General features: G+C 50.6%; 1 protein-coding gene across 10 annotated transcripts in view; it reads right to left on the reverse strand.

Annotated features, from left to right (window-relative positions):
- Window positions 1–23,314, reverse strand: part of gab1 (GRB2-associated binding protein 1) — a 51,001-nt gene that overhangs the window by 3,560 nt on the left and 24,127 nt on the right. For 5 of the 10 annotated variants that reach the window (XM_020043869.3, XM_020043868.3, XM_020043875.3 and 2 more), the window contains 10 exons: window positions 12,042–12,170; window positions 11,625–11,790; window positions 9,108–9,318; window positions 8,654–8,770; window positions 7,388–8,055; window positions 6,306–6,397; window positions 5,625–5,940; window positions 4,057–4,146; window positions 2,988–3,081; window positions 1,735–1,849 (listed from right to left, as the gene is read on the reverse strand). In XM_020043869.3, coding sequence (XP_019899428.2) covers window positions 1,735–1,849; window positions 2,988–3,081; window positions 4,057–4,146; window positions 5,625–5,940; window positions 6,306–6,397; window positions 7,388–8,055; window positions 8,654–8,770; window positions 9,108–9,318; window positions 11,625–11,790; window positions 12,042–12,170 — 1,998 coding nt within the window. Of the gene's footprint in view, window positions 1–1,734; window positions 1,850–2,987; window positions 3,082–4,056; window positions 4,147–5,624; window positions 5,941–6,305; window positions 6,398–7,387; window positions 8,056–8,653; window positions 8,771–9,107; window positions 9,319–11,624; window positions 11,791–12,041; window positions 12,171–15,134; window positions 15,162–23,314 lie in introns of those variants that run through there. The other 5 variants (XM_020043871.3, XM_020043870.3, XM_020043872.3 and 2 more) reach the window with 5 other exon arrangements.

Genomic DNA, 23,314 nt, shown 5'->3' on the forward strand with positions numbered 1-23,314 from the left:
CAGACCGTTAGGTGGGCCTAATAACAGAGCTTACGCCGTAGTTTGCCACGCGGCTAGCTTTGGAAAACGAGTGTTACCGCTATCGCCTAACTTTTCTCCATAGTCCGAAATAAACCGTGCTCTCGCAACTCATGTGGTATGTCTGAAATCGTGGTAGGTGGCGTAAACGGCATAAGGCGGCTGCCTATGGCCACCGACCTCTAGGGGGCCCTAGACTGAAGTGGAAGAGGCACTGGTTGGTGACAGCGAACTGTATTCACCTTCAATGAGTCTGCTGGCAAAACCCTCCTGTTCGAGGAAGCAGCTGGAAAAGAAACAGAATGGCCCAGGAAGATGTGGAGGACAGGCGTCCGGTACTTTCCCACAGCTGACATTTCACCAGCACATATTCTTCCCAGCACTGACTTTCACCAGTAACTAACTGATTTTGTAATGTACTCCCAATACAGATTGACTGTTGCGCTTCGGCCATTCAGTTTTATTAGCCAAAACGTCCTATTTTGTAATATCACCAATCAAAATCGTTACACTACGTCGGTTGTGTAGCAATGGACGGGCTAACAGGCCAATAGCTAGCGCAACTGTTTGCATGGCATTACAACATTTATTTTGCAGAAATATGATTACCGAGACTGAGTCTAAAGAATTAAATTTTCTCCCGAGTCCAAACATCTTCCTCTGTGGCCATTAACTCTGAATCTATGCAATTCTAACCTTGTTCCATGGCTACTGTGGCTAGCAGTTGTTCAGGAGTGTCTAGTAACGAGATTGTGATTCTGAGCAGGCACTTAGACAGCCTGGCATAGAAATGAAATCTTTTAGCTCCGTCCAGCCCCGTCAGAAGTGGCGAGTCTACAGAAGTGATTTGACGCTACGCCAGACCTGTCAGTCTAGCAGTGGCTCAGTGAGGTGCACGAGATGAAGCGTGTTCAAATGCAGGTATATTTTATATACCACAACCGACGCCACTGTTGTCATTAACTGTGGCAAATGTCCAAAGCCTCAATCAAAATTCAACAAATTGTGAAGAGGAATAGAAGAGACATGATAAACATAAGATAAAACACCTGAAGGGAATAACAAAACAAAAAAAGTGAAAGATCAAACCAGAGAGAAAGAAAAGCAGAATGACAAAAGGCTTGGAGATGGGAGTTTATGCAGAGGAACGAAGAAATGTTGAGGAGTCCTTCTTTGGCTTACATCGATTCCTTCATAACAGATTGGAGGCGAGGATGACAGTTATCTGGCGTTTACTAGGTACACACTGAAATGGGCTCTGACTTTTACTAGGTACACACTGAAATGGGCTCTGACTTTTACTAGGTACACACTGAAATGGGCTCTGACTTTTACTAGGTACACACTGAAATGGGCTCTGACTTTTACTAGGTACACACTGAAATGGGCTCTGACTTTTACTGGCTATACTGTACTAAAACAAGATCAGAGAAAGGGAACATGAACTCACGCAACGACACATGAACAGAAAACTGTAGCCTTCCAAGAAGTCAAACTACACTAATTATTTCAAGTACAGATGTCCTGGCGATATTCGGCTGTACAATATACGCCATCAGACACAAAATTACTAACGGATAACCATAAATGAAAAGTTACTATAGAAACGTCCCTGAAACACGCATGTTGTTCTTCCCTTCCTTCCATACAAATCAACATATAATGGTGAAACAGAGGTGTCTTAGAAGAGAGTAGTTCAGGACTTGTGTTACATACTAGTTCGTCAGGATTAGAGACCATGGCTACATAATTCTCCTCAGATTCTTCGGAGTCGGTGCTGGAGGCGGTGCTGTGCACCGATGGAGGTCTGGGAGCCATGAACCTGGAGGGACTGAGCAGCACCACATACACACAAACACCGTTTAGCACAGCGTACACACAAACGCCGCTTAGCACGGCGTACACACAAACGCCGCTTAGCACGGCGTACACACAAACGCCGCTTAGCACGGCGTACACACAAACGCCGCTTAGCACGGCGTACACACAAACGCCGCTTAGCACGGCGTACACACAAACGCCGCTTAGCACGGCGTACACACAAACGCCGCTTAGCACGGCGTACACACAAACGCCGCTTAGCACGGCGTACACACAAACGCCGCTTAGCACGGCGTACACACAAACACCGCTTAGCACGGCGTACACACAAACGCCGCTTAGCACGGCGTGCACACAAACGCCGCTTAGCACGGCGTGCACACAAACGCCGTTCGACGCTGTTGATATCCACGCACACTGTTTAAGACACAGTACAGAATACGAACTCACAGACTAACACACTTCTACCGCAGCTTAGATACAACTCACTGGAGAGTTACAACACATTCTAAGACATGACTACCTGGACTTGTTATGAGGTGACTAGTGAAACATATGGAGGGTTAGTTCTCTGATGTAATGCCGAAACCTATGGTCACATGCAGAAGGGGTTAAAAGGAGAATTACACAAGCAGAAAAGCAGTATACTTACTGTATTATTTTGGAAGCACATAAGTTGTACTTTATTACAATGAGGTAAAATAGTATTTTAGTAGTTTTTGAAGAGTAATATACTCCTAATATTTTTTTAATATATGATATATTTGACAAATTCCAAGTTAAGGGTACTAAAATGTCATTATAAATAATTTGTTACTGAAGAATACTTAAGTAGGAAATGCGTTGGTCAATTTTAACACCGATAGAGTGGTAATTATTTAAATAACTTAATATTATTTTGATACTATTTAGTGTACTAAATTTCATCTTAAGTGGTTCCAAAAAAAACCACACTGTTTTAGGTATACTGCTTTTTTGGATTGTGTAAACAGCCCCAAAGACACTGACCTAAAGTCAGTTTTATGTATAACTCCCAAATGGTTCAGGATCCAATTTGGTGAGCAAACACTCATCCTAGACCTGCGCCTGTGGGAAACTTGGACACCGAGTTGCTGTAGGTGTAAGAGGGAAAAGGCTAACACACTTACTCCCGAGCGAATGACCTAGTGACCGGCGAACGGACAGGTGCCGATGGCTCCTCCCACTCCGGCAGGGGCTTGATCTCCAAGGGGGCCAGCTTGACTAGAAACGAGGGAAAAACAGTTATCAATCTTCCGCCATCACGTAGGAGAGGTTTTCATGTAGCCAGCAGAGGGCACAAAAACTATGTGCAAGACCTAAAAACAGTGGTCTAGATTCAGTCATCAGTACATTAGTGTCATGTGAGGCGCCACCGTTTGGCTACAGGTTTACAGAGGATGAGCACGTTGACTGTCAACATTTGAATGATGGAGTGGTTAACACGAAAACAATAAGCCAGATCTGGCAACCCAGGGGACACGCCTTCAGCATTACTCGCCATCAGTCAGGACAGAAGGCAATGTCTGGTGGTGCTGTCCACAGCAGAGCAGCACCAGTGTATCAGACTAAAAACACCCCACACACACTGGGGATAAATGCCAGGATGGGGGGGGGGGGGGTAATGCAAACATAAGACCTAACGATAGAACGATAATGTCATCCATTGTCCCTGTGCAATAAACATTAACATTACAAAAGGCAGTAAAGAGTACATAATAGAATCAATACAATATTGAAATAGGGACCATGCGAAGAAGTACAAGGTAGAATATGATGGAATAGGCCATTACTGGGGTGTGTGTATCCTAGGCACAAACGGTGTACTGGAATTGTACATTATCACTGTGACTAAAAACTAGGAAAAGACACTGAGGTATGGTTATTGGTTCGGTCCGCTAGTATGCGGTCTTGTTTTTAATAACTACAGATAATTCACTAGACAACACTGGACAATCCCAGAGATATGATCTTTCCCAAATTTCCTGGATGAAGACACCGGATGTTTGGTTGTTGTTGGTGTTAGGGGAACAACATGTTACATAAGAAACACATCATCAGTACAAAGGAAGGCACTGGTCAAGGGGTTAGGTTGATTGGGTGAGAGCAGGACAAGACATAACAGCAAAACATTTGGAAGCATGCATCAAGAGTTCAGAGAATGAGGTGAGCATTGTTGGGGTTTTTCGTAGTACCTACCCTTGCGTCGTCTTGAGAACTCGCCTACGGTTTGAGAGTCGGTTCGCTCTAAACCAACACCCTTTGCTCTTATTATTTTAGGACTTTGACCTGATTGGTTAAAAGAAGAGAACTTTTCTCATTATTATTTATAAACGACGACATCATAACCCCTATTTTCAATTCCCTGCCATGCAAAGCCAACACACTGCTAAGCCACAGAGCAACAACCCTCTACCTCCACCTGTTTTCCAGGTTCCCATTGTAGTTTACAGGAGAGGGCCATCGCCATGGCAACAGCAGACCCCGACATTTCCCATCATGCACCTCACACCATGCAACACTGTTCTCCCCCAAAAACAGAGACTGGACAGACAACACCTCATGCAGAGCTAGTAGTGTGTATGGAGAACAACACCCACCCAACAGAATATCATAACCTAAGATATATAAACACCTTACACACCGGACAAAACCAAGCAAAGAGATCCGAAATGGACCCCCTAGACCCAATGTGGATATCTGAGAGGAACTGTTAGATCCCTCTGTGGTTAGCTAGAGAAACAGCTGAGTGGTTCAGTGAGGAGAGAGACCGCACTGAGGCTGGAGTTTACAGAGCACGGCCCATGGAGGGGAAAAATAAGAGTATAACATCTGACTGAAGGCCGAATCCCTCTGTCATGGTAATAATGACCCTGTGGACTGGGGAAGCGGGCCGTTCTGTACGTGTCCTTGCACTGAACTATTCACATTCAGCGTCGCACTGTGATGGCAGACGGCAGAAGACACAGAGCAGTAGAAGGACTCGGTGATGTGAATGTGATACGGCTCCAAGCGGTCTTTTCAAACAACCTCCCTGACACTGATTTCCTTCTCCCACAACGCTGACAATGACCGCTAGTAACCTCGGTCTGCCCTGCGGGGGTAAAACCCTCCTCTCTTTTCCTCGGTCCCCCTCTCTGTCCCCCTCCAGATTGAAATGTACCCTGGTCAGTCCGGGGGGGGCTTGTATACGCATCAAAGGGGCCCTTTCAGAGGGGGCGGACAAAGAGGACAGAGGTGACCGCTCTGGGCACTCTAAAGTGATGTCACAGGCCCTGACCAGGCCCCCTCTCAAAGCCGGTGGACAAAGGTCCCTTTGACTGGGCTGAACAGGGTTAGTGGAGGACAGGGGTGGACAGACCACTGGCCTACAGAGGTGGACGTGGGGGGGAGGGGGTGTGACAGGCCTTGTCAGCAGGACTATAGCCTGCATAGAGATGAGGAGGGGATGGATGAGCCTTAACAATCTGTACTAACGTATACCTAATGCCCATATTCGTGGGGGGGGGGGGGGGGGGGGGGCTAATCTATGTGTAATGTAAAAGGAATTTAGTGGTGCTCTTTTTCTTCACAACCAACAGCCAATACATGGAAAAAGCACAGAGAGCTAAAGGCTAACACACACGTAGGGGGAGAATAAGCAGTTAGGGAGACGATAGAGCAGTGAACGACACACACACACAAACATACAGACACCCCCCCCCCCCCGCACCGCCGCCCCAGGTCTCCGTCACACTGCCGACGCCCCATCCCTGGTCCCAACTCACCTTTGCGGTCCGGTTTTAGGTTGCGGTCCACAGGCGGGGGCTGACAGTCGCTTATGAGCACAGGCCTGCGCGGGGGGGTCTTCGGGCTGGACCGGAACCCCATGTGGGCCGGCGGGGGGACCTGCTTCCCCAGGGAGGAGAACTCGGCGGTGCCCGGGCCGGGCGTCATGGGCACATAGTTGGGCTCCATGGTGGGTTCGGCGCCAGACAGGCTGCCCGAGCGTTGGTGCGACGGGGAGTTGGCGTTCATGGGCACGTAGTTCTGGTCGACCTCCTCCATGGACTGGCTGCTAACTGGCACCATGCCTTTGTTTTTCTGGGCGTGTTTGTGGGTGGTGGGCAGAGAGGCAGGATCAATGAGGACAAACCAAGAGAAGCCTGTGTGCTTCATTCATCTTAGGACATCGCAGGCCCAATCGCTATAAACGGTGGAAACCCTAACAAAGCGATTCTGACTCCTGTGTCGGTTGGAAGCAGAGATGGGGCCTGAGAAATGTCCGCGCTCTCAGTCACAGACTCATTGGGGGGGGTTTCTGAGGGGTTATGACAACTGAACTATGATCATAAGGGAATTGTAAATGGTGTTCTCAAGAATGAGTGGGTACTTCAGAAACAGAAAAAAAACTTGTGCAATTGCAGAAAGCTCCTAAAATGACAATAATAACTGGGGCTAAGACTTACAAAGTAGTTGTTGAAGCTTTCGTTGAAGTCAAATGAGGTTTTTTCAGAGGGAAACGACCTGGGAATGTCATAGAAGTCCTGGGATCCAAAATCTGACAAAAACATCACATCACACATATTTGAAAAATACAAAATGCAACATAATTTCAGTAAAGGCTTTATCAGGGTTAGAAAGTGAATCAAAACCAAAACACAAAAATGCACCACTGGAAACACAAACTGGCGGAGAGGAACACGAAGTCAGTATGTTTATAATCCGATTCATTTGAAAGCAACAACGGAGAATTGCAGCTGACGCTCGGGTCATCTTTATGTTTACCCTGAGGAGTGTCCCCAGGCCAAGCATACCGCGCTCCTCTAAACACAGATAATGACTCAGCAAAAGGTTACATCCAGACCTTGTGTGTAATAACAGCTAGATTAACCTGCCCATTTCCTGTAAAAGGTCACAACAAGGCTATGATCAGCTTTTGGGATTGTGCATGAATTACTTGCTTTAACAACATTGTGTGGCGAGCATAGTAACCACTGGCTACCACAGGGGGGAGCAGTCAGGGGAACACCAACGTTTTCTAGCAGCCATGGTCATGTTCAGTAGGCACTGGAAGAGACAACATGATGAACTGACAGCCCAACCAACGGCCAACGCTAGGGAGCCAATTGTTTTTCTCCTAAACCCAGAGGCAGTTGTGACGTGACTCCATAACTGAACACCGCTAACACGGTACACAATTTCCTTCCAGACGAGGCAGTCTCCGACTAATTACAAATGCCTTTTCGCAGCCTGTCGGCGCCAAAGAAAACAAACCATCCAGGACGGTTTAATGCCTACTCTGCTCTGAATTAGTGGTGATGGGCGACACCGGCACATACTTCCCACTGAAGCTAACTTGGAGCCGCGTGCTGTAGTTGTCAAACGGTGTATTTAGCCTCTCTAATGACGCACCCTGTGTTAGCCTACACCTCTCGTCATCCAGAAACCTCTGGCAGCCGACGTCACTCAGTAAGGGGTTGGGCGTGTTCAATCACTAGTCGTCTTAAACGGAGAGGCGACCGGCCGGGTGACTCGGTGTCTGTCATACCTTTCCGGAGGCGCGAGGAGTCCATGGGGCCGATGGTGTTGCTCCGCAGGGCCTTGCTCCCGCCGCTGGCGGGCACGCAGTAGTTCCCGTCCGTCTCCGACACGGAGCGCGGCACGCAGTACGTGTCCGTCGGCGAGCGCTCGGCGGGCGGGGGCGGCCCGGAGTTCAGAGAGCTGAGGGAGGGCTTTGGAGGTCGGGGGGGCGGCATCACGTCTCCCCCCTCGGAGCCTGCACTCGGGGGGCCCCGGGGTACTTGGTAGGTACCGCTGCCGCCTGGGGTCGGCGGGATGTCGTAGCTAACCGACAGGTTCCTCATCTGGGTCTCCATGGAGGGCTTCCGCGAGGGCGTGTTGAAGACGTAAAGCTCCGGGGCGTCGCCGTCTGCCGGGACGGGGGGCGAGGAGGCGGACTTCGGGAGGAGAACGGTGTCCTGGGAGTAGGAGCGGGGGAGGTGGTAGAGGCTGGAGGAGTGGTCGGCGGAGAGGGAGGCGCCGCGGGAGGGCGGCGAGTCGTAGACGGACGAGGCGGGGTGAGAGGAGGACGGGAAGAACCCGTTGGCGTGCTTGGAGGAGGAGGAGGAGCTGGTGGAGGTGGGCGTGCGGTGGGCGGGGACGTTGTCGTTCAGGTCGGTCTCCGAGGACGTGGACTTGGAACACTCAGCGTGGGCTCTGCAGCAGAGAGACAGAAACCTCAGGGGACTAAACGCTGTGTGGATTCCCACTAGCATCCTGCCACACACTCCTAAATAGATTAGTGCTTCTGGGGGTCCATTTGGGTTCAACTAGCACCAATATGTCCACTGGGTGTGCTGTTACAGAGATTCCTACTGAATTGCAGGCCAAGTATATAAGATCTCATGCACCGATCTGTACATTGTTTCTAAACATGCAAGCTTGAATGCAGCGCTGTCCTTTGCCAAAGGAGAAAACACAAACACTACAGACAGTCCGAATTTCCCAGGCACGACAGTTTGGATTAATGGAACACATATCTGGCAAATCCAAACCAAACCAGGTTTCATTTTCAGTATGTATTTGTGATGTGTGTGTGTGTGTGTGTGTGTGTGGGTAGGTGGGTCTGTCGGTCGGTGATGTGTGTGTGTGTGTGTGTAGGTGGGTCTGTCGGTCGGTGATGTGTGTGTGTGTGTGTGTGTGTGTGTGTGTGTATGTATGTAGGTGGGTCTGTCGGTCTGTGATGTGTGTGTGTTTGTAAGTGGGTCTATTGGTCTGTGTCACTCCACACTAGCTGAGGCTGCTCCAGACTCACAGATTAGCCTGGGGAAGAGGAGGAGGAGCCCTTTTGCTCTCACACTCCCCCAGGAGGAGGTACTCCTTGTTCCCCTCAGCGGTGGGGAGAGGAGTAGGGGGGGGGGGAGTGACAGAGCTACACAGTCACAGAGACAGAGGAAAAGATGGAGTGAGAGACAGTAAGAGAACCATCAGACTACATTAACCAGACACAGGCACAGCAACAGAATATAAAAAGAAAGCACAACAGTACTAAAATGAGACCAGAAAGCAATCCCAGACCCCAGTGAGAGAGGCAGAGTTAGGAGAAGAGAGGAAGAGGTGTTTAGGGGGGGGGGGGGGGGGTGGGGGCAGACCAAGAAAAACAGACCAGCCCAAGACACCACTCGTCAGTGAGGAGAGACCATAGCGGCAAACGGACACAAACGCCGACCCACTGGACGCTAACGGCAGCATCGTGTCACATGACCCACCTGTTGGGGTCGGGCTTCCTGCTTTCGCAGTTGACCAGCCACAGGTAGTCCTGGGGTTCGTCCAGGCTAGACTGGGAGTCCATGTGGCGCACGCTGACCGGCTGGTAGGGGGGGGGCACGTTGGTCAGCATGGCCGGAGGGCCGCCGAGCGACGGGTGAGGGGGCGTGTCCACCACCGAGCTGGCTGCCTGGTGGGCGGCCTTCGCTGCTTCTGTGAGGAGGAACAGAGTTGTGACACGGCAGTGAACAGGTGGTCTGTGCTGTCGTGAACAGCAATGAGTTACAGAGCAAACATCAAGGTGTGTTCGTTTGGTTCCTGGAAATCGGCGCAAAGTTATGGGAGAGGCATGGTGAAGTGGATACAATACACGTTATGAAAAACATTATTAACAGGTGACCAGTCCAGCTTGGGAGAACGTATACAATACAACCGTAAAATGGAAGTCTGAGACTTTTATTTTACTGAGGGAATTTAGAGGGAACCAAGTCATTTGCCACATTCCTTCCCATTGTGTTCAGCCAATGTCAGTCTAAACATTTCTATTCCATCTGTTTAACTTTTGACTGACAGCCCGACCGACGCCAAGCGTCTCGGCGTCCATGAACCTCGTCTGCATGGAGGCGTTTGACTTCGCTCAAATCAAAACCTACTCTACCCTCCTACTTCACACATATAACACACACAGATGTTAGTGTGTGTGTGTGTGTTATAGGACTACAGACACACCAACACACACTAACATCTGTGTGTGTGTTATAGGACTACAGACACACCAACACACACTAACATCTGTGTGTGTGTTATAGGACTACAGACACACCAACACACACTAACATCTGTGTGTGTGTTATAGGACTACAGACACACCAACACACACTAACATCTGTGTGTGTGTTATAGGACTACAGACACACCAACACACACAAACCGTTGTTGAGTGGCTCAAGGGGCTTTAGCTCAAGGTCACACATGTTGAGACGACAGCTCCTCATTTGGGGCCCCCGAACAGCCACTCTCCCCCTGCTTTATCGTGTGCACACGCCTCCTCTTTCTCCGAGGCTCTCCGTCAACGACTTCATCTGCCCCTCCCCAGACTCCTCTCCCCAGACTCCTCTCCCCAGACTCCTCTCCCCAGACTCCTCTCCCCAGACTCCTCTCGGCGTTCCCTCCTACCCTAGATGTTCTGTTCCTCCTACATCCCAGCATGTGTATTGCGTCACTCTGTCTGTCTCCTCTCTCCATCCCTCCCTCTTGTTTGTCCACGTCTCTCTAAGTGCTGACTCACCCAGGCATCTGGCAGCGGGGAAACCCCCTCTTCGGCCTATTCATGTCCCCCTCCCACAAAGCCCTGCTGCTCCGGCCTCCCCAGCTCCAGACCCCCTTCCACCCGGTGACATTTCCCCAGCCGATCTGTCCCCTCTTTGTTTGCGCCAAGTGAAAAGCCGTCAGGAATGTGAAAGGCCCAGAGAGAAGTAGCCAAGGCCACTCTCCAAAATGAGATAGACTCCGAAGCAATCTCACGGGCATTTTCACAGACAAGCCTACGGTTTGGATCCATAAGAACAAAAAGAGATAAACAGTATGTTGTAGGGGAAGTTCCACCATAGCATCAGTGAGTGTAGAATAGATAGCCACAACACTGGGTACTGCTCTCACCATTATGAACATAACCAAGATGTCAAAGGTTCCCTAATATACCATTAGCTTCACAATTATGGGTTTTCTATCGTATGGCTACATAATTGACTCTCATTAATATTCAGAACCAAAAGGCATCACAACATTTTAAGGTCCATTTGTGCATTCTGTTCTTCACTAGCCAACCCAATGTACACAGAGTGAAAGCTGAACCCATTATGCCAAACCAACCAACCTGGCAACCCATCAGATCTACTCTTGCCCTATAAACCTCCACACCCCCTATGGTCCAGCCACACGAACTGCTCAATTAACCCAGAACCAGGCGCCTAACAAAAGGGGACCACGTCCCTGGAACTCCCTGACTCTGGGCTGGTCGGCCTGTTGTGGCTTTTACAGCAGGCCTCAAGGCACATTTTAACCATTATTTTACCAGGTAAGTATGCTAAGAAAACACTTATTTACAGCAACGATCTGGGAGCAGTCCAGGTTAAACAGTTTGGGCAGAGTTTAGTAATGCTAAGGACAGATGAATAATGATGATTGTATGCAATTCATAAAGGAAAGTGAATATAAATGCACTAATTGGCATTACATTTGCATAGTTACATGACCTACTGAGGTGAATCAACCTACAACAGACCAAGCTGACAATTGCTGGGGTTAGATTTGACGTTTTCCAAACAGCACTATAGAGCTTTAGAATTGTAGAGGCATGCAATAAACAAGCACATACACCTCCATTTCCCTTGTACTGTGGTGTTTACCAGTCTTTAAATTGTTTTACACTATTTATGTGGTTCTGTCTGTTCTCCTGTCCAATAACGGCGTCGGCCGATCTACTAAAACGTAAAGTGTTTTTGCGGCATTGTCCTTACCATCCTCGGTTGGGTTGAAGCCGCAGATGTCACAAATGTAGCGGACCCAGTTGTTCATCTCGTCCTCCGTGTCGGCCACCAGGTAGAAGACGCGGTCGAAGGTCTTAATGTCAAATATGAAGCTGTGCTCCAGGTCCTTCTTGTTGAAGGTGAGCCCTGCGTCCACCTGAAGGCGCGGGGTTTAGCGTTAGCATATAGCATTACCATTAGCACTAGCCATACAGAACAATGGGATCGTGACATTCCGTTGTAGCCAACGCAGCTACAAGCTCAAGTTAATACGACCTGGGTACGTTTTAGCATACACATTGGAACAATCGCATCCAGGGGGACTATTCAATTCCCCCTGGTCACATGACCTGAAACAAACATACGATACAGATAGGGTCCGGGATATTTCCGTGTCAGTGTTTCTACCTGCTCACACAGGTTGAGGTCTATCACGCGGATGGGCTTCTTGGCGTGGTTATTCTTGTAGTACTCCAGCACGTCCGGGTCGCCCGTGAGACGACCGCTGCGTAGAACAAACCACCGCTTCTTCCATGCCTGAGGAGAGCGAGGGGGGGGGGGGGGCGTTAACATGCGATATCTTCTCTTAAAAACCCCACGAGGCGCCACCAGGAGGGTTTAACAATCTCCTGAAGATCACACAACAACAACAACAACAACAACAACAACAAGGCCTTCTGTTAAGACTCTGTTAAGACGCAGAGGGCCAGACACAAGCGCTATGGAGAAACAGAGCCAGAGAGCAAGAGAGGGGTCACTGTGTTCTATCTCACAGCTCCATTCCTAGCTGACCACAGGCTGGACAGGCTTTGTTTTTCCATCCCGCCCTCTGTTTGCTGCCCCCCCCCACCCCCACCGCAGACATAGTTTGGTCAACAACCTGACTGGAGAGAGCACAGACAACCGCTCTGAAAAGGACAACCAGCAATTAGGGTTTTACAATAGTGTCTGTCTGTCACAGAGCTTCCAGGGCACCGGGGGGCAGTAACTGAGAATAACTGGACGGGGGGGACGGGGGGGGGAATTACATCGCACTGCTGTTGTGCCAGTAGTCCAAATACACACAGCCACTATAAAATATCTATCAGGAGTAGTAGACTAAAGAAAACTTCTGCGTTCATTTAAATGAGACCACGAAAACAAAAAAAAAGGCACATCTATGGAGTGCAGCAGAAAAACGGCGGACCTGCAGCGGTTCAGTACACAGGTGGAGTGCAGAGTAGCAGGAAGTTCAGTTAGTCGACGCTAAGACTCCACATGTCACCTGGCTTCTTAATCCTGACATAATACTAGTTACAATCCCAATCCTCAGGTTTATTCCCAGCATTAGCTGGGATTGATGTAAGGAGGCAGCCTATTCAATAACTCCCTGGGAAGCAATCATTAACATTGTTGGTACTTTACACACATCACTTCGGTGGTATATTTAATATGTTTAACTTCAACAGACGGCTGCTGAGACCAGATTACAGTCCAAGACCCTAAGTATCACATTGTAGTCATTTGCCCTCACTGAAATCCATGGAGGTGAATGAGATAGTGCTGCTACTGTGCATGAAACGTTTGTTCGCAACTCCCTTCACATATTTCTGTCTTTTATTATAAATTCTTTTGCTAAAGTAAGCTTTGAAAGGATTCGTTCCACATTTCGGCATTAAAAGTGTTCAGCATTTGTGCAAAACAGGCTTTGCCCATCAATGGAAACTTGATAGAGGTACAGCATGTTGAAAAGCGAAATTAGATACAAAAAGTAAGATAACAGACAAGTAATTGCCACTCATTGCATTTTCCAACCACCATTCAGATTTCAAAATCAGTGGAAATAGGATACAGTAGAAAAACAGCCCTTGGAGATCTGAGGCCCAGGCTCACCAGGCACAGACAGCAATCGCCTGTGAGGAATGCAAACGAAAAGCTTTGTTGTTGCTTTTTTTGGGGTAAGATTTTAACCGGATTAACAATGCTGTGTGTTTTTTCCCCTCCTTTCAGCTGTTTTTCCATCCACAGGGTTCCCTTTGTTAGCGGGCCAAGGCCCGGGTAGGGAGGAGCGGCTGGGGAGGAGCGGAGGGGATGGAGCGTATCACACAGCCGTCCTGTTCTGTCAACAAACAGGAGAGCCAGCTCCGGAGAAATAAACAGCCCCGGCTGTGGGACGAACTCAAGCCCCCGGCTGGCAAGCCAAACACACTCAAATACAGGGGTGTACACACACACACACACAGTCTCTCATGCACGCATGCAAATAAACAAACATGCACAAGTCCTTTGAAATACTAATAGGCCTGCATTCATGGTGCGACCCTCTGAAAGCCCTCACACCCGCTACAGTCAGGAACCAAACATGGCGCAGGGCTTGTGAGTCGTACCTCCCACGGGGTTTAAATGACGGCTCTGAAGTGGCTAGGTGCTAGTTCTTCTCAGAGGCCAGGCTGGCAAAATGAGGTGATGCCGTCTGACCGGTCGAGTGGATAATTATATCCTGTAACCGAATCCTTATCGGCCAACTAAAAATAATTGATGCAGTTGGACGCGATCCAACACGTTCTCACTAAAACCTCCTTGTATGTTCCCCAGCACGTTCTGATAGTGAAATGAACCACATCGCCAGTAGGAATGACAAGGTTACTAGTTCAAAGCAAAATGCCTAAGTACAGGGGGTTCATGTTCAAAAACCTTGTAGAGAATAATGACGTTAATGCTGGTAACCGCATTGGAAGTCATCACCCGGAAAATGTACATTATGAAGGATTTTTCTATGGAGCCGGGCCTGTGTCCTACAGCTTTCTTAACAAACAGAACTTCAACATCAACCACCCGCACTAGGTCACATGAGCCACGTTATGAATCATCCACCCTATAGACCTGGGATCGTCGATGAAGATGATGATGTTAAGAGGCTACAGGGACATGTAGGTTACACAATGGTTAAGGGATCACAAAAACTGACTCCTGTGCTTCAGAGGTTAGTGTTTCAAATATACCTTTCTGCAAAGGGTTCCTGAGGTATTCCTGATTAAATCTTTCTCACCAGGCAGTTTGCCTTTACGTGCAGTCTCCTCATACTCGCTTTAGACACTCTCAGGACGATCCCCCGCCCTAGCTAATGCCATTCCCATCTCAGTCAGTCAGGGAAGAGGAGACAAGTCGTGTTATTGTTTAAATTCAGTCATACAACCGTTTGCGGCAAGGTTCAGCACAGCGCCCATTCAGCAATTAAGTGCAGCCAGCAGATGGCACTGTTCGAAACAGACTCGGCTTGACCAGTACTCTATCACAAACAGGGGAGTATCAGAAGACAAGCACCTACCACCAACAAATGACCAAAACAACGTAGTATATTTGGTTCTGCAATGTTGAATACTGCAATCATGAGCCTATGGGAAAGCCGAATCAAGTTCTTTGAATGACCACCAAATGACAGGGTAGAGAAAACGACTCCGAATGCAATCTGGACCCGGCCAGAAGCTCAGGATCCACAATCACCTCCTTAGTATGACATACCAAAGGGGCCATTTCTCATTCGGTCAGATGTCAGGCTTGACCCTTCTTGTATTAACCATTCAGTAAAAAAGAACAAAGCAGCGGAGGCTTGCAAACACGGGCCGAATGCATTTCCAGTGCCAGTCTAGGTGCTGATCCTTTGAAAACCCACATCGGCTTGTTGTTGCAGCACTGCTGCGTTGAGGTCAGACGAAAAAGGGATCTCTCGCTCTCTCCCACTCTCACGCTTTTTCTCTCGCTCTCCCTCCCTCCATCCAAGGCATCTCAGGTTTCCCTGTGGGGACACAGGCCGAGTCACGGGCGTAGAGTTACGGGCGCTGACGGGGACAGCCCCACCCAGTGAGAGAGAGGCCAGGCCTGACTTATGTTCTCAGGCCACGACGCAGCAAAACAATTCACAGAGCACTTCTCTTTAGACACGTCACTCCTTTCTGGAGTCTAGTGAATACCAAACGGTTTGTTTATTATTTGTTCATCAGGGGTCGGACACGAATGACATTCGCATTCAGAGTGTGTAATAATTCCAGTGAGGTTAAAAGGTCACACGGTTGACTTCACCGACGCCTAGGAGACTTCTGGAGAGAGAAAGAGCAGAAGCCAGAAGAAGGTTAGTGTGACGACATACACAGTGAGTTTGACCAGGCCACTTTGTTACAGGGGTGCTTTCCACACTTGCATGGACGCAGACCAAAGACCCGGCCAAGTCCCACGTCAGAAAATGAAACACATCACCTAAATCTGAAAACAAGCCCACGGCGGGAACCAAAAGTCCTGGTAAACCCCAGTCAAGTTCTGGTCCAGTCAAACGTCCAGCACACACGACCCGAAAGGCCAACGCCTCCCCGGGCCAGCCAAAGGAATCTCGCTGACGTCCACACTTTCTATTGTCAGGGGAGGACCCCCCCCCCTCACCCCCCACCACCTGATGGTGACTGACCCGTCAGCCGAGTAGCTGCACTGTTGGACAATAACAGAGGACGACTATCGGCCCACGGATCCAGCCTGCTTCCAGACCGGTCTACCAACTTGTCATTACGGCGACAATCGCCATGGGAGACGAGAGGACAGCAACAGACAACATCCGGGGCAGACTAGAACAGACCTACCTGGTGATACGAGGTCTTGCAAAAAAAAACGGGTCACCAGTGACAACGAGGCCTCACGCAGAGCTCAACCCACGTTACCGAGCTCGCCTCTAAAGCCGCCGACGAGACACAGAACAGTCGCTGTAAGCCCAAGACTGCCCAAACTGTCCTGAGCGCAGTCGCTGATCACAGAAAACAGCTCATCCCGGTTCGGTATCCTTCACAAGGCCCAAGACGATGCAGCAGATCAACTGATCACAAATCCTTCATTACCGGCAAAAGCCACCGACACCGCAGCTTGAGTGTTCTGCGTTGTTTTTAAATCCATAGTCATGTGGCAACTAAGGGCATGTTGGCTCTTCACTGTCCAGGGAGAGAGTGAAGAGGGACAGAGTGGGACGAGACGGGAGGCCCCCCGGTGCAGCAGCTGTCCCCCGCCCCCCCTCCCCCCTACAGCCCACCCCACCCCCGCCCCCTCCCCGACCGCCCTCTGATAGGGTGTGAGGCAGGAAGAGACCCCTGATGCCCGCTGCAGCCAGACAGAGACACCATTGAGGGGAGGACCAGCAGGGCTGGATGGGGAATGCCATCTGAGTGGAGTCACAGTGCTGCCATCAGGGCCCTACTGACCCAGACACGGAGGGGAGCCAGAGAGAGAGACCGACTAAAGACATAAAGAGGGAAGGGAAAATTAAAGAAGTAGGTACCCAAGACAGTGAGAAAGAAAGAAGGAATGAGAGAGCAGCCCCCCCCACCCCCCCGAAGCCATTTACCACGTCGGGGGCTTCCCCGCGCCCCAGCGTGTTTGCGGGGTGTGGTGGGGAGGGTCAGAGTGACAGGGACAGACATGGGGTGGCATTTCCCCATCACATTCCTGGCTATGGCCTCGGCCCTGCCCTCCTACCCAGAGAACAGTGCCCTTTGTTGGGCTTGACTTTATCAAACTGCCCTCTGGAACATCTGGCGGCTTCGCCCGTCACAAGGGTCCGCATGAAAGACGGACGTTACGAGGAGACGCCAACTATCCGCAACCCAACAGTCGACTCAGATTCTGCATCCAACAGCCACGCACCGGAAGGCTAACTACATAAAGAAGCCTGAGGAAGCCTATCAATAAACAAAATGATCCGCTATTGTTTTGTGCCATGGACAATCTTTTCCAACACAGTGTGATCACGGTGCCACCGCTACTGTCCATTCAGTTACCGTGACTCGACTCGACTTTTTAACCCCCAACAAAAAGCGTCAGTGGTGACATCCAGTGGACGACTCATCGAACAAAGCAGGGCGCATTCCCAAAGGGTCAGAGGAACAGCTGGCAGGGGAGTTCAAGAGGCCTCCAACCAAAGAACCTTCGAGAGCTTGGAGGGGGAAAGAAGACCAGGACATTATGCTGCCGTGCACGGCAGTGATTAATGACCGGGTCCCGGTACCGTGGCCAGACAATGAGGCGAGGCAGCTGAGGGATCCGGCGTTTAACAGCCGTGAGGCAGCAGAAGACCAGTTGACAGAGCGTCTTGGAATAGGAGTGCTTTTGACCCAGGATCAGGTTAACCATATCCTTTATATCCGAATCACAGCAGTTACAAAGACAGATCCTGGACCAGCGTTCCCACTCCGAGACTATGTAAAGAACAACACTGCATGTAATTGGCCTTTTCACACCGCATTGTTCTAAGTCCAGGGCTATCTTAACCCCAGGCCAACACTGGCCCTGGGATAACTTAGCCTGCATTCACACAAGAGTTTGTTAACCCTAGGCTAAGGTTTAACCCTAGGCTAAGGATTCACACTTAGGCTAAGGATTTTGTCACTGTGTTTCCTGGGCTAGCCCTGAAAAGTCGTTCCTGACCCTGTCCCAGAGCAGGGCCAGCAAGTCCTAGGCTAAGTGTGGTGCTAGCCCACTTCAAAACATGCAAGTGGGAACACTTGCTTAGCCCTGGGTTTGGGAGGCCGTTAGCCCTGGGTTTGGGAGGCCCTTAGCCCTGGGTTTGGGAGGCCCTTAGCCCTGGGTTTGGGAGGCCCTTAGCCCTGGGTTTGGGAGGCCCTTAGCCCTGGGTTTGGGAGGCCCTTAGCCCTGGGTTTGGGAGGCCCTTAGCCCTGGGTTTGGGAGGCCCTTAGCCCTGGGTTTGGGAGGCCCTTAGCCCTGGGTTTGGGAGGCCCTTAGCCCTGGGTTTGGGAGGCCCTTAGCCCTGGGTTTGGGAGGCCCTTAGCCCTATGCTAACGTGCATGCTGAACACGCCTACTGACAACTGCTAGTTTCCTCTGGCACTTATGCTAATTCATACAGCCATTTCTGATATTGCAATGAAAAACACCCATATTGTAAAGCACTCAAAGAGCGTTTGCGAGCAATGACGACTACAGAAGGTCCTCCCCAATTGATAAATCGCACACTTTCACCCATCCAAAAACTTCATAAATCTCTGCTAGTTGTGAGTTAAGCATGGCTCGGGGGGGTTTTGGACGGCAGCCATGCAGGCTTTAGGAGCAAAAGAGGAAACCATGGCTGAAACAGGGAGGCGCCGTTCCTAGGATACCGGGTCGGTGTCTCTGACGAGCGTGTGTGAGGTGACGCTTGGGCCCCACGGTTAGTGTGAAATGGGACCCGCTGCCATGTGTTAGCCAGGCTAGCCAGGCGTGTGCCCAGGTGCCGCCCACGGGACTCAATGGGCCGGAACCAAGGACACTAGCCTGTTCAAAATAAACCACAAGAGGCCCGGGTGGCAACAACCAGCGGAGGGTCAGGAAGAAAACCAGGGTCCGATGTGCTGATGCTTCACAGGGTCAATATGCTTTTACTTCCGTAGATGAGGATGATTAACTGGACCGGCAGTAGAGAAATGAACTCACGTAAGCCTGGGCATTTATTAATTGTTTGATGCGCTTCAGTCACGTACTCCCATCACTACGACAACGGAGCACAAATGAAAAGTGACTCACCCGGGCGTGAGCCAAGCACAGCAAATATACACAGATGAGAGCAAACAAACGTGCCGCTCGTCCTTGAATCGGACATCTGACTCTAAGGGTTTAATCTGCCTTGATGAGTGTGGCGAACCGACGCGAGTGAACAGACATGAAACGAAACACCTCACTGAAAGACTGGGTTACATAAGTGATTAGAGAGTCGGGGGCTGTTTGCGTAGGACTGTTTGACCAGAGCACAGATGACCCTCCCCCCCCCCCCCCAGAAACACACACAGCAGCCATCCCTATGGAGGGACTAAAGGCTGCCCCGGGGGACCTCCGTCGCATGGCGCCACGGAACCATTTGTCTCATGCAGTCAGGACGTGGCGTGCTCGCATACATCTTTCACTTAAAAAAAGAAAAATATTTTTAAAAGTGTGTGGGGGGGCAGACCAAAGGTAATATAACCCTGCGTCTAAGGGGGGGTGCACAAACTTCTGACCCCACACACACACACACACACACACACACACACCCTCCAGAAAATGTAAGAAATGTACACAATCCACACACAAACACTGACCAGGCACCCACCTTCACTTGGCATGTGTTCAACGTGGGTGTGTCGTGGGTGTGTCGTGTGTGTGTTTGTGTGTGTCACAGGCATGTCAGGGCAGATTCCCGGGTTACAGGGACACCTGCTGTTTGTCTGCGCTGCCTCCCCCCCCCCTCGTCATGTGTTGGTCAGCTGTCACATTCTGCCCGGCTACCGCAGTCACCTTTCCTGACAGGGACAACCAACTCTCACCGCCGCCTCCCCCTATATTTAACGCTGCAGGTCTATGCTACCCGGTGACAAGGGGAAGCGCATGGGTAGGCACCGTGGCACGAAACGGTGATATTGCCATTACGAGGAGATTTGCCAAAAATTCCTTGCAATGGTCATCCAGTTAACAAATCGCAAGCTCTGTAGGGGAATGATGTCACCCGCCCCTGAAGCTAAGGTCAACGATTTACCAACCAACCCTAGTCACTTGTCTCCACATCAAAAGCCACTTTCTCAATTTACCCATTTAGTCATTTCCAGATGGACTGGGAATCCCTCTCTTCCTACAAGTGTTCCAACGGCCAGAATAAGAAACTGTCCAGGCCAAGCCAGGAGACTGAAGCACCATGAGGCTTAGAAGTCCACACACCCTGCGGTCAGCTCAAAGGGTTTCACATCCAAGTGGTCAGGCTAATAGGTTAAACCGTAAGCAGGCAACATGGGGTGGGTGGGGGGGGGCACAGACTCCATGAGTCAGCCATTATCCATCTGGTCCAGTCTCTCTGGGTCTGGTGCATAACAAGACCATATGTTAACTTCAAATGGATGTATTTTTCCAATCCCTTCTCTTAAACTCAAAACACTGAGAAGGAGCCACACCAAGCCAACGTTGCCTCGGTCTTTCGTTTTCAGTCAGTGTTTGCTCAGTAAAGGGTGAGGTGAAGTCAGATCTAAATAAAAGATCTAAATTGTAAAAATCTGTAAAGCTTTCAAAGGGAGTATCTAAAAAGAGAATAGTCCAACTGTGAAAATACATTTCTGGGAGACAAAAACCATATGGTAGCACCACCTTTGATTTTAATTAGTATTTGCCCAGAACCATTGCTTTGGATTATTGGATGTTATGGTTGTGGAATAAAATAGACTTTCCTGAGTTAGCTATTACCACAAGCATGTGTTGTTAGCACACAGCTAACAGTGTTCTTGTATTCAAAGCACAGCAACTGCAAAACCTGTTCTCTCCACAAATGTTTTTAGCATTAGCCTAGCATCTCCAATGGCTCAGAGTGTTTTTAGCATTAGCCTAATTAAGGTGTGTTCTTAATGCTGAGTGTGTGGCGCTAGGAGCACCCAGGCCATCCGGGTCACAGTGAGGGAGAAAGAGTGGGCCAGGGCTCCAGCTGCACTGACTCATGCTTGGCTGGGAACAGCCTCTTCGTTTGTTTCTCTGAAAACGGCTCCAAGCCCAGAGAATGGGGGGGGGGGGGAGAGAAAGGGAAGGATAGGTCAAGGGTTTGATAGAAACAACTAAGATAGCCTGGTGACGCTAACGGCCAATCTGGTGGAGAATGGGATCACATATTTCACAAGTTTGACTGCCCCGCACAGTGACTGCTTCTTCTTCCAGGCTGGGTCACTTTGAGGTGACGCACGACCAAATCCCTCTCACAAGGACAATACAAGGAATGCACGGCCTAGCCTAAGCAGTAAATAAACAGCGAGCAGTCAGTCGCCCGAAAGGAAAAGGCCAGTCTGCCGCCCCTAAAACAGGGTCTCATGCCCTGGCCTCCTCTACTGCAGCCCAGTTCTGAGTTGAGGTGAAGGTAATGGAGGCCTACAGGAGAACAGAGCAAGTAGGTCCCAGGGGCATCAGGTGTGGTAACCTGAGAACTGGGCAGGTCGTCAGCACCCACCCCCACCCTCAGACAACAACCTCCCTCAGGCATGGCCTGTGAACCAAACTTGTCCCTTCTCCTCCTCCTCCTCCTCCTCCTCCTCCTCCTCGCTCACCCCCCTCACACCCACCCCCTTCTCCTCCTCTCTCTCCCCTTTCAAGCCTCCCGTCTCTCACTCACCCCCTCCCCTCTCACCCCCACCTCTCGCTCTCCCCTTTCACGTCCCCAGTCTCTCTCGCCCCCCCGTCCCTCTAATCCACCCAAGCACACCTACAATGTGCAGACATCATTGGGCATCCTCACTAAAACCACACAGCGACACGTCACGGCCGACCGCCACACTTCGGTTTGCCCGGTCGTCCTCTTCTTTTGTAAACTGAAAACAGATTAACTATTCCGGGAAAGTCCCACGGAGACAAAGTGCAGCGCAAACACAGCTAACTGGGAACCTGCCGTCTTCAGCGCGCACATGTTAATCAACTGTATTTCAGAGAATACGTCGGACGGACCGTGACGAACACTACGATCGGGAATTACTGTTGCAACGGGGCTACAAACAAGCGGGCTGCGAAGACAGGCCTTCCAGTAACGGCTGGACGGACGCCATGAACACAGGCCTGCCGAAAACACACAGTGCCGAGAGGAATACACACGCACCACATGACATGAACAGCAGCAGCCCTCGGCTTACGCAGAAACGTGTTGAAACCGACCACACATTCCCAGTGACGCTGCACCCCTAACAGGAGGTTAGGAACCAACATAAGGGCATGGGTATACCCCCCCCCCCCCCCCACCCACCCCCAGGGCTGGCCCAAACAAAGCCTGCACTCAGAGGTTGTGGTGATCGCAGCCTCGACGATGAGGTTTGAGAGGGGGGTGTTAGGGGGGGCACAAAAGCCCCTCTATCTGCCCAGTGGCTTGCATAAATCAGCCTTTGTTTCCTAGGCATGTCTGGGATTCTTGCGGGTAAACAGCTATTTTTACATCCTCGCAGGCCGCTGAAGCCAGAAGAGGCTGGCCGCGGAGGCCAGTGGACGCCCTGGGCAGCGCGCGCATACGCGCGCCCTTTTGGCGGAGTGCGACTGCTGCTCCGTCCGGGCGTCATCCATCCTCCCCCGCCGGAGGGAAAGGGGACTTCCATCAGACGCGGGCGGGCACGCCTGAGGTCCAGCTGCCGGGACGGCGGCGGTCAGCGGTAAATCCCGTCACCCTCGGCCCATCAGCGTGTGACCCGGGGACCTGGGCCAATTGGCAGCCGAAACCACGGTGCCACTGGCCCAGGATCTGCCCATAGCGTTCAAATGAATGCCAATACCCTGCATTCCACGGCCGGGGGGCCCCTGAACGGGAGCAGGGTCAGTGCTGGTGGGTGGAAGACCAGACTGAGGTGGAGGGCCCGGGAGGTGGAGGGCCCGGGAGGTGGAGGGCCCGGACTAAACACCAGATCCCAAACACACCAGACATGAAGAGGACATCAGTCCCCCCTAATCAGCCCTGTTCTGTCCTAAATGACATCACTCCTCACCCCTCCGCGGCATAGACAACGCGTCTCTCCGCGACAGCTCAGGTAGGCACCTTCAGAACTGCCATTTGCACTTTGCATTTGCTTTCACTGCCCATCTTCACATCCCACTCGCAGCGAACATTGTTCTTAGTTGTTTCCCTTGTACATTCTCTGCAATCGTCTAGCGTCTGAAACTTCTGGTTCGACGTTAACCGCAGTGCTTGTTCAATGACAA

Source organism: Esox lucius, chromosome 25 (assembly GCF_011004845.1).
Source record: "Esox lucius isolate fEsoLuc1 chromosome 25, fEsoLuc1.pri, whole genome shotgun sequence".
Taxonomy (NCBI): Eukaryota; Metazoa; Chordata; class Actinopteri; order Esociformes; family Esocidae; genus Esox; species Esox lucius.